General features: G+C 56.7%; 1 protein-coding gene across 18 annotated transcripts in view; it reads right to left on the reverse strand.

Annotated features, from left to right (window-relative positions):
• Positions 1-851: 851 nt before the first annotated feature.
• Positions 852-12,614, reverse strand: part of PLEKHA6 (pleckstrin homology domain containing A6) — a 111,343-nt gene continuing 99,580 nt past the window's right edge. For 14 of the 18 annotated variants that reach the window (XM_042975524.1, XM_042975521.1, XM_042975522.1 and 11 more), the window contains 8 exons: positions 11,408-11,537; positions 11,085-11,191; positions 9,983-10,159; positions 8,771-8,938; positions 8,556-8,689; positions 7,911-8,056; positions 3,051-3,174; positions 852-2,426 (listed from right to left, as the gene is read on the reverse strand). In XM_042975524.1, the coding sequence (XP_042831458.1) occupies positions 3,059-3,174; positions 7,911-8,056; positions 8,556-8,689; positions 8,771-8,938; positions 9,983-10,159; positions 11,085-11,191; positions 11,408-11,537 (978 nt within the window). In that variant the 3' untranslated portion in view covers positions 852-2,426; positions 3,051-3,058. The remainder of the gene's footprint in view (positions 2,427-3,050; positions 3,175-7,910; positions 8,057-8,555; positions 8,690-8,770; positions 8,939-9,982; positions 10,160-11,084; positions 11,192-11,407; positions 11,538-12,614) is intronic. The other 4 variants (XM_042975528.1, XM_042975518.1, XR_006213762.1 and 1 more) reach the window with 3 other exon arrangements.

Below are 12,614 nucleotides of genomic sequence, written 5' to 3' on the forward strand. Positions count from 1 at the left end.
CTCTGGGTGAGCTCTGGGGACTGGTCCTTTGCAGACTGGAGAATAGGAGGAGGAAGCTGCCGGGGGTGTGTGGGGGGGGGGGGGTGGGGAGGGTGGGGATAGGGAAGGACACAGGGTCGGACCTAGAGGCAGCCGCCCCAGTCTCCTCCTACCATTGGCCAATTCCATTCAGACATTGCACATTTTGAAAATAGATTTGCTTTTATAATAAAAGCGTAAAATAGATCTGTCTTAAAATAAGTCTGTCCTCTCCCCTTCTTTGGATCAAAAGGCATGGGGTGTGGCCACAACGTGCTAGGTAGGAATGGTGTGGAAAGTGAAGGGGAGAAAATGGGCCTGGGCAGGAGTTCTGGGAAAGGACCAGACATCCAAACAAATATATATATTATGTATATATCTATAATATGTATAATCTTCATAAAACATATATTAAGGCATGTAAAGCAACATAAAGAGCCAGCTTTATGAAACGGGAGGTGAGAGCGAGGTGGCAGGCGTTAATCCTTGGTATTTTACATGTAGTTCTAAAAATACCACTTTAAAAAAGGAGAGACGGACAAAGAAAGGAGAAGGCATGGAAGGCCCCCAAAGAGCCGTTTCTTGTGGGTGGAGAAAGGTGCCGGAAAGAGGGAGAGGGCCAATCCCGCCCGCCAGTGTGTAGGGGAGGGGAAAAAAACAGGTTTGGGGTGCTCGAGCTGTGCTAAAGATGGGAAATGTAGCCAAAGGTCACGGTCAACACCTCTGCTAAAAGTGAAGTGAAATTCCCCAGCCTGCAATCCCGCAGAAGCACGAGAATATCCTAAGCACCTAGAACAGTGCCTGGTACATAAAAGGTGCTTGATAAATATTTGTTGAATCAACTGCCATCTTTACTTGCATATGAACCAGTAACTGTCCCAGCCGTGAAGGGGTGGAGAAGAGTTGGCGGCAGATAAAGTAGTCGTTCTCGGGAAGTCTCCGGGCATCAGCTCTGGCAGAGAGAAGGCCCAGGGGCCGAGGTTTTTCCAGCTTCACTCTCTCCCCTCCCTCCTCTCTGGCTACGGTCCTCGAAGACGAGCCGCAGAGGAGGAAGAATGAGCTTTGCTTCTGTGTCTCCTCCACTGGCCTCCCCGGGTAGGTGGATTGTGAGACAGCCAGGCCGGAAGGGAGTCCTTCCATACAGCCTCATCCAGACGCCTGGAATGCGGGGTGGGGTCCTAGAATCTGGCCTCCCAGATTAAGGCTGTGCTACCTCTCCAGGGCACTCGCTCAGCTGGCCCACAGCCCATTCCAAGGGGAAGGGGGACAAGGAAATGTCCCGAACAAGGTTAGGAAAGGCCCCAAGGCTGACTACACCCTACAGAAGACAGGTCCTTCTCTCGGACCCTGAGCCTAGTAGGGGGAGGCAGACGCTAGGCCCAGACCTAAGAAAGAGCCATCTTCCAACCTGCTCACCCACACCAGCATCCCCACACCTTCGTCCCCACGGCCTCAGGCCCCCACGTGCTTGCTGGTGGGTCCTCCGGGAGCCAGTGTGCGGGCAGCCCGCGGATCTGGGGCACCCGGTGGAGGAGCGGAGCTGACAGTCCGGCACTGTACTTGGCACGAAGCTAAGGCTCCATCCTGGGGAAACCAATCCCATACCCCCTCTTTGCATCTCTGCCTTGTCCTTTTTCTTGCAAACGATTCCTGCTGCTTCCTTGTCCTCCCTCCCACTCGCCTCCAACTCTCCCTTTCTCTCTTCTACCCCTTCTCAACCTGCCCTCAGACGCTGCACAGACCTGCGTGCTGCTCTCTACCCACAGCCAGCACCGTCCCCTCCGGGAGTCGAGGAGCCTCTCCCCATGTCTTGTCATCTTGTCTTTGGCTCAAGCAGGGTGGTCAGTCTCCACTGGACCCCAAAGGAGCACCCATAAGCAGAGATGTGTCAAAGCCTTGGGTGCAGCCGGGGCAGTAGGGTGGGGCTGATGGGGGAAGGACATGATGGCAGGTGCCGTCCTCGGTGTCAAGAGGGCCCAGAAGAGGCAGAGTGTCCATCTTCCCCTAGTCCTAACCTAAGACGGCCCAGGGCGTCTCTCCCACCAGGGCATCCTCTTCATCAGGAAATGTTCCAGTAAGGCCATCACCAGCCCGGGCAGGGCCAGGCCTAGCTCCCTGTGACTTGGGCACCAGACAGGAGGGTGCTCCCTGCCCGCCCTCTCAGGCCCTGGCCGAGGACCACCATCTGAGTAGCGAGGGGCTTCGGGGCCGGGCGTGGCGGGCGTGTGGACACTGAGGCATCCTCTCGGCGGCAACCCCGGCCCCCAGCCTGGCTCCCTGCAGCATTCCCACGGGAGCGCAGGCGCGGGGGGGCCGGGGTGGAGGACCAGGACCTCGGGGGGGCAGAGGCGGCCTTCAGAACGTGGCTCTGTGCAGCTTCACGGCGTTGGCCTCGGCCAGGGCTTGCACTAGAGAAAAGAGAAACGGGTCAGAGAGGTGCTACCCGGACGAGAACCGACTCCAGCCAAGCTTCCCCGGGAGACGGAGGTCTCTTCCTGTAGAACCCTGCGGAAACCCGCCCCACGCCCCCAACCCTGAGAGGGGGACAGATGAATGGAAGTCCGTGTTCTTTTCCACCTGCCTGATACTGAGCGGCTGTGTGCGAGGGGAGGGGAAGATGCACAGCCTTTGCTACCGTTTCCAGTGTGATTTTAATTTACAGGAAGATCTGGGGGTGACCTGGGGGCTTCCGAGGCAGGACCGCTGTGCATCTCAACAGGTAGAAGGCTTGTTGGCCGACAGAGGGACAGCGGGGGCCTCAGCTCTGTCCCTGTCTGCTTCTGGAGAAGCAAAGCCCGCGGGCACTGCGGTACCAAGCAGCGGCCCTGCCAGCCGGCGCCAGCCCAGCACTGCACGTGACGCCGGAGGGCTCAAGCAGATGGAGGGAGGGGAGGGAGCGGCGGGGGTCGGGGGGGGGGCACTGGGGGTGCAGGAGAAGCGATGTTGGGATGAGGGGTGTGGATGGCTCACGGGGGTGGGGGGCGGGGGACCCACTCCCCGCGGTGGATGAAATACAGAAGAAAAGTTCTTACGTCAGAGCTCAGACCCGCATGGTATGGCTGCTGTCGGTGCCCCGTGGGGATTCAGACGATAGGGGGTTGGCTGGTGGAGTCGGGGAAGCAGGGGAGGTGGGAGGGCTTGGGGTGGCACATTGCACTGGAAACAGAAATGAACAGGGAGGTGAATAGGGGTGGGTGGGTGGAGGTGGGTGGGGGAGGGGCGGGGAGGCGGGGCACCCAGAGCAAGCGAGGCCCTTCCCCAGGCGGCGAGCCAGGCAGGAGGCAAGCAGAGAGGGGAGCTGAAGCGGAGCTGGCCTCGTTCCCGGGGCGCCCCGGAGGAGCACGGGGTCCCCGGAGGAGACGGGGCGGTTGCGGGCTCTGCTGAGAACCAGTGTGACCGCGGCCGAGGCCGGCCTCTCTGGGCGGAGGCTCCACTCCCGTCCGCGCAACGGGGAGATGGCGCGGAGGGGACCAGCGACGGCGCCTTATACACGGTGGTGTCGCTAACGATGATGATGAATAGTGCAGTAAAATCACACTAGCCCAGATCGTCAGGCCCCCATCTGACGACTGGATCCAAGTTGTCACCGGGGTGGGGGAATCCCCTCCATTTAAACGGAGCCTTCCGGCAGGGTTGAAATGAGCTCCGTGGACTCAGACGAGCTCAAGGTCTTGGAAACACGGCCCCCGCTATCACCGGGGAACCCCCTTCTCCTCAATCCAGGAAGGGCAAACTTCACCCCCAAGCCAAACAAATCATTACAAACCTTAAAAGTGGTGACATTTGAATTAATGGATTTTACTCTTATTACATTATGATGCCATGCTGAGACTAGCCAAGTGGAAGGGCAATGGGAAGGGGGGGTCGTATTATGAGGGACCAGCTCTGTGCGGGCTCCAGGCCCCTGGGCACCGCGGTGCGGCTGTGAGGCAAGGAGACTGGCAGACAGAACGTCCTCACTTGGCCTCAGAGGAGAACCAGACCTCACCCAGGGTCACACTGTTTCCTTCAAGAGAAGGATCCTGGCATCGAACTTCCTAGTCCCTTGCTCTCCACCCTGCCCTGGACCTCATCACCTTCCCTGCCCTCGGCGCAAGAGAGGGGGCCGGGGCAGCTTCCACTGCATATATACGTACACCCACAGTTGTATATAAGACCTGGAACTTTCCCGTGAGCGGGAAGTTGTGTCTGCCCACACACAATACATAGTTTGTGCACAGGATCCAATAATACCTCCACACGCGCTGCAAACATCTCAGATACGTGTGCGCGTGCACTTCCAAATCTGTTCTCTTCCACGTGACCCAACACACGTGTAACTTCACATACAAACACACTCACAAACGCTTTCGAAACACACAGTTGTGCGTCTGTCTGTATCGTGGACCCAATGGTTAGTTATGTGGCAGCTTCAACTTCTAAAATAGTCAAAAAGATGGAAAAAAAAAAAAAAAAACCAGGCAAGGGCTATTTCAGGAAAGCCAAATTGATGTTCCAACGTGCATGCAGTGAGGCTCTTACACTTATTCATAGATGAGCTCCTTGGACTCCAGTTACTTTCATTTCTATACAATTCTTTTTTTTTTTAATTTTTAAAAACGTTTTACTTATTGTTGAGACAGAGAGAGACAGAGCACGAGCAGGGGAGGGGCAGAGAGAGAGGGAGACACAGAATCCGAAGCAGGCTCCGGGCTCTGAGCTGTCAGCACAGAGCCTGACGTGGGGCTCGAACTCACGGACCGCGAGATCATGACCTGAGCTGAAGTCGGACGCCCAACCGACTGAGCCACCCAGGCGCCCCAATTTCTATACTATTCTAATAGGTGTTGACCTGCTGGGTTTCTACCCCCTGGGAGATCAGAAGCAGGGAAATTAGGGGAGAGAAAGGAATCAAGAGGCCTACTGACAGCTAGAAGAAGACACGACTGAGGAGGAAAAAGTCTTTTGCAAAATTAGATATAAAACCTTTAAAAGTGTAACAGTTTGGGAACATTTAGCATAGCTACAGTCTGTACCAACTATAGCCTCTAAGGGCATTCCCTTCAACAGATCCACAAAATAAGCATATTTACAATGATACTAAATTAGCAAGAGCAAGCAACATGGGTTACGTTAAATATAACTTCCTTACGAAGGCAGAAAAGTACGAAATACGTATGAGGAATGTATGTACTGCAATAGTTAAAATTCACATATGTAGCAGCTATGGATTGGACAGATGTGATATTGTTACCGTGTGTCCACAAGTACTACCCCCTCTGCATGCATAAATAATTGGTCACGGGGTGCCTGGGAGGCTCGGTCGGTTGAGCGTCCGACTCTTGATTTCGGCTCAGGTCACGATCTCATGGGGATCAAGCCCCATGCTGGGCTCCGAGCTGACAACGCGGAGTGTGCTTGGGATTCCCTCTCTCCCTCTCTCTCTCTGCCCCTCCCTGCTCACACGCTCTCTCTTTCACAAACAAATAAATGTCACACGTGCTCTCTCCCACCCTGCACACAAAGATACATCAGTACTGCCGCGTGTACATATATACGACATACGCTCATGTGCGTTTGATCATTCCCGATACTGCAAAAAAAAAAAGCGCCAATCGCACACAAACACGTACGTTCGTAAACACCACCTCCATCCTCCTATTGTACGCTCACCTACGCATATGTAACTCCGACGGTGTACCGGATGCCACCTGTGCTCATAAATAATGGTCTCCACACCATATCCGTAGACATCTTGCACACGTATACACTCACGCTTCACACCCGAACACACACAGATACGTGCGCCTCTGCCAACACCACCCGAATACAGACACCGCACGGGACATCATGCCACACACACACATATTAAAAATTGCCACATCTTCCCGTATACACCATTCTTGAGTCTGCACACACTGGGCACACCGACAAGCGCTCCAGCGCTCGTTACTGACCACACGCCCACGCTCAGGCACCACGCCTCCATCCTGTGCACGCCGCCCTGCTATTATGGCCCCGGGCCCAGCACTCAGGTCCCGGGCTTGGACCTATGCCCGCACGGCATGTGCCCAGGGACAGTCCTCGCTGTCCCTGGCAGAGCAACAGCTCTGGGAATCTGGGCCACGAGCCAAGGGGCAGGGGGGACAGTGGGCTTAGTCTGAGGTCTGGCCCCGCTGTGCCATTTTTTAAATAGTTGGGGTTTTGGCAAAAGCGAAGGATAGTTTGCTTTCAGCGCGTAGACCCTGAAATGTAAGCCGGTGTCTATCAAGAGGGAAATCTGATAGGCTGGGGTGGGTTCTGTTTTCATGGAACCTTTGGCTGGGAGACTACAGCCGAGAGAGCCAGGGGCTGCGGCGAAGGCAGAGGGAAGTTTTAAAAACAGTGTTGTGTGCTCTAACCCTCGAAACAGGAAGTTGCCTTCTGCCCAGAGCACGGGGAATTTGATCTTTGGAAGATTCGAGTTCACTTTATGGCTAAAGTACAGAGAGGTTAGCTAGAGGCCTCCGTGCAGCCAAACTGGTTTTGCCGCCCTTGGCTGCAGGATGGGACTGTCTGAAGCCCGTCCCTTTCTCGTGTCCTCGACTCCAGCCCAACTGACAGCTTCTTTCTGAAATACGCGCCCCCCCCCCCACCCCGGGCGGGGGGGTCTTCCTCGGCCACCCATCTAATGTCCCCTAGACTCTAACTGCCAGTAGGTTCTTCCTCAAGGCGTACTCAAATCCCCCTTGTGGTAGCTGAAAACCCTCTGGTTTCTAAAAATATCCATATTTAAAATAGTTGGAAAAACCACAAACAGACCCTACTTCTCCTTCATCTATTGCTATTTCAATGAGCCACGACCACCGTCACCAACGCCACCACGACTACACCTGGCTAGCATTTATTGAGCACCGACGAAGGGCCAGGCACCGAGCTAGGTGCTGAGCATTTATTGTTGACATTCCTTGCACCACCAGACAGGTATTTTGATTTGGATTTTACAGAGGAGGAGATGGAGCCTCAGAAAGCCAGAATTCAAACCCCTCTTAATCACCAGCACGAAACGCCATGCCTTCCACCGGGCTCCTGGCCACAGGCCTGACCTCGCCCAGGCTACCGTCCCTGTGGCCAGCACCCCTGTCTCTGCCTCTTCCTCTTCCTCGACCAAAGCCCTTGTAACCCTGGCATCCTTCCTGGGCCTCCCTCTGGACTGGCCCTCAAAGTTCTTCGTCTCTGTCCTCACCACCTTTTGTCTTGAGGAGGAGGACGCGCTCCGTCCCCCCCAGGCTTCATGACATAATCGCTGTCTTGGAGCCTCGTCCGTTCTTCCTGATTCCATTCTCACCTTCTCTGGGGCCATATCTCAGGCTGGCTCCGGCCTCACCGTGTCTGCCTGGAACCCTCTCGCTTTTGGGTCAGTGTGAAGTCCACTCGTCATGCTCATCTTTAATGAGCAGAAAAGTGGGTTCGGGTCCGGAGCCAGGCTGGTGACTGTATCACTCTCAACTCTGCGGCCACCTAGAGCGTCTCCACCTTCCCATGTGCACGCGGCAGGAAAGGGCCATGAAAGGAGGCCCTGATGCCTGGCCCTCACTCCACACCTATCACTCCCAACCAGACTCAGTTATCACCTTTTGGCTGTGCCTTTCCTCGAGCTGTCCAGGGGGTGGGGGGGGGGCTCTCTTGCTTCCTGCGTGGCCTCTGGCCATTCCTCTGCGGAGCTGCTGGGAGGGTCACCATGGCTCTGAGCTCCTGGATGCAACTCTGGCCCCTCTGCACCCCGCGGAGCCTAGCACAGTACCTGGTGCTCAATAAATGCTTATCCTGATCTTGACGGTCTCTCTGTCCCTGGCCCCCTCGCAGCACTGAGCTTCCTCCCCTGCACCTGGTCAGCCGGTCTCCCTGGAGGAGCGAGGCCCGGCCCCTCTCACCAGACAGCATGCGGCCCCTGCGGGAGGCCTCGGTCGCCAGGGCACAGGAGATTTCAATCCGCTTCTCCTGCTCCTGCAGCTGGCTCTCTGAGTCCTGGGGCACGTCCACAAGGTCCCCCTCGCCGACGGGCACCACGTTCTGCATACTGAGGAGGCACAGACACACAGACATGGAGTGGGGGGGCGGACAGGACGGTCCCATTGGCTTGGGGCGGGGGCCTGTGGACTGAGGTTGGCAGGGTGGCCGGAGGCCTGTGAATGGGGTGAGTGGGACCCTGGCCGAACACATTTTGGGGCCCCTTCCTACAATGTTTTAAAATTAATCAGAAGGTTCAGGTGAACATTTAGGGCGGCCTCGACGAGGAAGAGAGGTCACCAGAGGGCAACCCATCAGTTTGTCTTGACGACAGCACGTGCCTGCACCCAGCTGTCTTTTTGACCCCGACGGCGGCAGCGTCGCGGCCCCTGCCACGGGCCCGGGCCTGGTCCGCTGCCTCAAGCCACGGCCTCCACGCGCTCTCCGCTGGGGAGGCTCAGGGCTCCCACTGGCATGGGGTGGGGTGCTGGATTCGGTGGCGCTAATGTCCCAGGTGCCCTGGGTGCCTGGGTGGGCAGATGTCGTCGAGGTTCACCCAGGCCTGTTACCTGGACTTGGCAATGAGCGTCTTGATCCTCTCCACCTTCTTCTGCTTTTCCTTCAACTCCTCGGGGCTCAGGGGAGTATCGGGCTCCAGGTCAATGTACCGTTCAGGGATGAGGACTTTGTCCGGCGTGGACAGCTGCGGAGGGACCTGGGTCACCACCCCCATCCCACCCCCTTCCAGGCTTCCTCCCCCTCCGCCCTCCCGGACTTCACTCACCTCCTTACTGATGTCCACGTCATAGTGCTGGGGCTCCAGCTCCATTTTGCGGAGCCGGGCGATCTCCTCCCTCGGCGTCTCGTAGGCCTGCCCGCCAGGCTCCTCTGCCCGCAGGGCCGCCTCCAGGTTGGAGATGTCCACCTCGTGGATGCTGCGGTGACGGCGCACCTAGGGGACAGCACCGCCGTGACCACGCGGGGCCCCTGTCCTGCTGTCGGCAGCCATTTCCCCTGCTACCCGTGTCTCCAGACAGCGCAAAACAGGCCTGTGTCCTCCCTGCTCGTCACGCCCCATCCGGCCACCGCCCCGCGGCCCCACCACCCGGCTATCTTCCTTCCGTGCTGCTTGTCCAGAGCGGGGACGCCTGCAAAGGCCCAGACGCCAAATCTCATCGACAGGTCTCGTCAGTACTTGGTACTTCGCATCTGGCTGTAGCCTGTGTTCCCATATTCTGTGCCATACGTTTTGGGCAGTTGATTAGTGTGCCTGACACTGGCCTTTAGTTGTTGCGTATCAGACAAGCTCCAACCCACCAGGTAGAATGCAAGCTGGTTGAGGGTAGGACTTACGAATCGTAATTTTCCTGTATTTTTGAAATGTGGTGGAAAGAAAACTTAGGCAGATGCCTGGGGCTACTCCCAGCTCCACACTCAATACCTGTGTGGCCCAGGAATCCTTAATTTCTCCTGACTTTGTGTCCCTGTCTCCCAAACAGGGGTGATAATTCCGAACCTCGCGCTGCTGAGGGACCCGGATAGAACAACATGAGGTTTGGGAACGGTACCAGGTGACAGGGTGGCATCGTGATTATCTTCAGTGTGTATCTTTCAATACATAGAAAACGCTCTAGAAACTGCGTGAGCGATGCCTCTCTCTGGGCGGTGAACTTCGCACTATTCTGTGTTAAGTGAATTGTGTATACTTCATTTCCACTAAAACAATCAACGCATTCTTTGGGGGTGGGGGGGGGGAGTTATTTTTCTTTAAACGCACAAAAAGGGATACTTGTTGCAATGAATCTTCTGCCTAGTGGGGAGAAGTTTCCCCCCACCCCCCCCGCCTCGTTCTCCCCAGGTGCCCAGCTCGGGCCCTTCCCAGCCCCTCTCCCAGTGCCCCGCACCCAACTGCCCCGGCCCAGGCTGGTCACCCACTGGGAGTGGACACTGTTGGCAGATGCCGGGCCAGGCCCGTGGGTCGCTGCGAGGACATTACCACTTTGTAGGCGGGCCGCGTAGCAGGGTCGGGGGCCGGACTGGCCGGGAGCTGCAGGCTCCTTCGCTTCTCCTTCATAGAACCGCTCTGGTGCCTCCGCATGCGGTCGATCTGCTCCTCCACACTCATCTTGACCTTGCCCTCGCCAGGGAACACGGCACTCTTGGGGCGCTCCTGCTGCACGGGGAGAACGGGGCTCTGACACGTGCCTCGTCTGCCCTCCCAGCTTCTTCATCTGCCCTAATCCCTTAGATTTCCCTTCTCTAGGAAGCCTGTCCATAGCGGGTTAAAGCATAGCCCCTAAGACATACGTCCAGGTCCTAACCCCCTAGTAACTGTGAATGTGACCTTATTTGGAAATAGGGTCTTGGCAGGTGTGATTAAGGTAAAGACCTCAAGAAGAGAGCATCCTGAATTAGAGCGGACCCGAAATCCAATCATGGGCGTCCTTACAAGAGACAGAAAAAAAGAAGACGGAGTAGAAGGAGATGTGAAGGTAGGAGTGCCTACTGGAATGTTGGGTCTACAAGCCAAAGAACAGCAAAGATCGCCTGCAATGCCAGAAGCTAGGACAGAGGCACTGGACGGGGTGCTCCCTCAGACCCTCCAGAAGGAACCAACCCTGATGATCTCGATTCGGGACTCCTGGCCTCCACAACTCTGAGAGAATAAACTTCTGTTGTTTTAAGGCCCCAAGTGTGGGATGCTTTGTTAAGTTCCTGGCAGCCCTCGGAAACCCATCTACTGCCTTAGGTCGGCTCGTTTGACCCTGATTTTTGCTGGATTTGTATTTCATTGCTGGCACATTATAATAATTTTGTTCAACATCCTTCTATCTTTCTCATGAATTAGGGCCACGGCAAATTTGAGAATTGTGAGGAAGATTAGAACAATGAAAGTAATGTGTATCTTCCTTGTCCCTTGTCCCTCGATATGGCTTCCTGAAGGAAGGCTTCTCCAGTGGAGCTGTTGCCCCCTCCTACTTGTCCTGCCTTCCTCCTCCCACCCGGGGTTTCTTGATGGTGGACAGATGGGCGGACACAGAGAGGCCTCAGCCCAGCTCAGGCCCACTCGGGCCTCGGCGCCCACAGATTGTACTCACCCGGGAGGAGAGTCCGTTGGTGAGCCCATCGGCACTCCTCCTCACCACCCTTGACGGGGTTACCTCTTCATCGGTGGGCGACTTCGTCCGAGGAGGCACAATGCCAACTGTAGGGAGGCAGAAGAACCGGTGGGCCTCCTGGAGAAGCAGGAGGGCAGACACACAGGGGAGCCTGCGTCTAGAGGCGGCTCAGTGCCACCTGTGGCCGAAATGAAAGGCCGAGGATGGTTGGGCACTCGCTGTCTTTGGTTGTGATGAGCACCTCTCTGGGCCGCTCTCCGACTCTTGGCCTTGCGTCTAGGGGAGGATGGGACAGGAAGTACCTTTGTTGAGAGCTGTCTGCTTCTCTGCCTCCGCCTCTTGCCTGGTGGGCACCAGGTTGATGTCTCTGGCGGTGTCCAGGGGTGACGTCTGGTGGGGGTCTTTCTTGCTTTGCTCATAGCTTGCCTTGGGCTGGGGAGGAAAAAGGAGGAGACGGTTGGTGCCCTAGGGACTGCTGAGGATTTGGCCCCCAGGGGTGTTTCTTTGTTTTGCAATGGTTGGAGCACAGACCCTTGAAAACAAGGGATAAGGAAACTCTAAGTGAGCCAGTTGGGAAGCAGGCAGGGGTGAGATCGAGCCTCCCACTCAGGCCACCTTAAGGCTGGCCAATGCTGGCTCATCTTGGGGAGTGAGGGCTCAGGGCTTCCAAGAGACCCTCAGCAGAGGCCCAGGAGGGGTCTATAAGGCCGCGGATCTCTGAGGATTCTGTTGGAATCGCACCCAAAACTTAAGCGAAAGAACCAGCTGGGCTTTGGTACCAAGATTCTGGGCGACAGAAAAGTGCACTTAGCTTGAGGGCTCGCCGAATCATGAGACTAGAAGGGGCTTCAGATACCACCTGCACCCCCTTTCGCCCCCATCGTGCAGCTGAAGAGTCTAAGTGTCAGTGAGGTGCACACACAAAGACTGGGCCAGAGGCCAGAAACCCCGGCTCTAGTCCAGGGAGAGAGCACAGGTGAGCCCCATCGCCTCCCCTCATCTGGAAAGCGTGGCCTGCTTTGCCCCCCTCACTGGCGGCCCCTCCGGGCGGTGCAGATACGGCAGCCGAGCCAAGATGGAAATACGGTTCCCTGTTTTAGGCACAGGACTCTTTCTACTCACCGTGCAACCTCTTGCCAGCCTAACTGCACCTCTCTCCTGGGAGAGGGGCTGGGGAGCCAGAACGGGGCAGAAAAAGGGGCCCTGTATTCTTACATCCCAGGGCCGAGGAAACCCAAGAGGACACAGGCGAGGCAGAGACAGAGACAGCACAAGAGGACCGGCGTCTGAGGCGGACAGGAGCAGGAGGGGATCCGAATGGCACCGGTCGCTGCGGGTCCCTGGCCCTTCCTGGCCGGCTGGTGCTGGCAGCCAGGGGCTGCCCGGGAGCCGCGGCACGGAGGGGGGCAACTCATTGTCCCCCTGTCCACAGAGAGCACCAAGGGGAAAGCCTTCTCCGCCATCCCTTTCCTTATCCCAGGGTCCAACTGGGCAGCTGTGGGAAATGAC

This window comes from Panthera tigris, chromosome F3, assembly GCF_018350195.1.
Source record: "Panthera tigris isolate Pti1 chromosome F3, P.tigris_Pti1_mat1.1, whole genome shotgun sequence".
Lineage (NCBI taxonomy): Eukaryota > Metazoa > Chordata > Mammalia > Carnivora > Felidae > Panthera > Panthera tigris.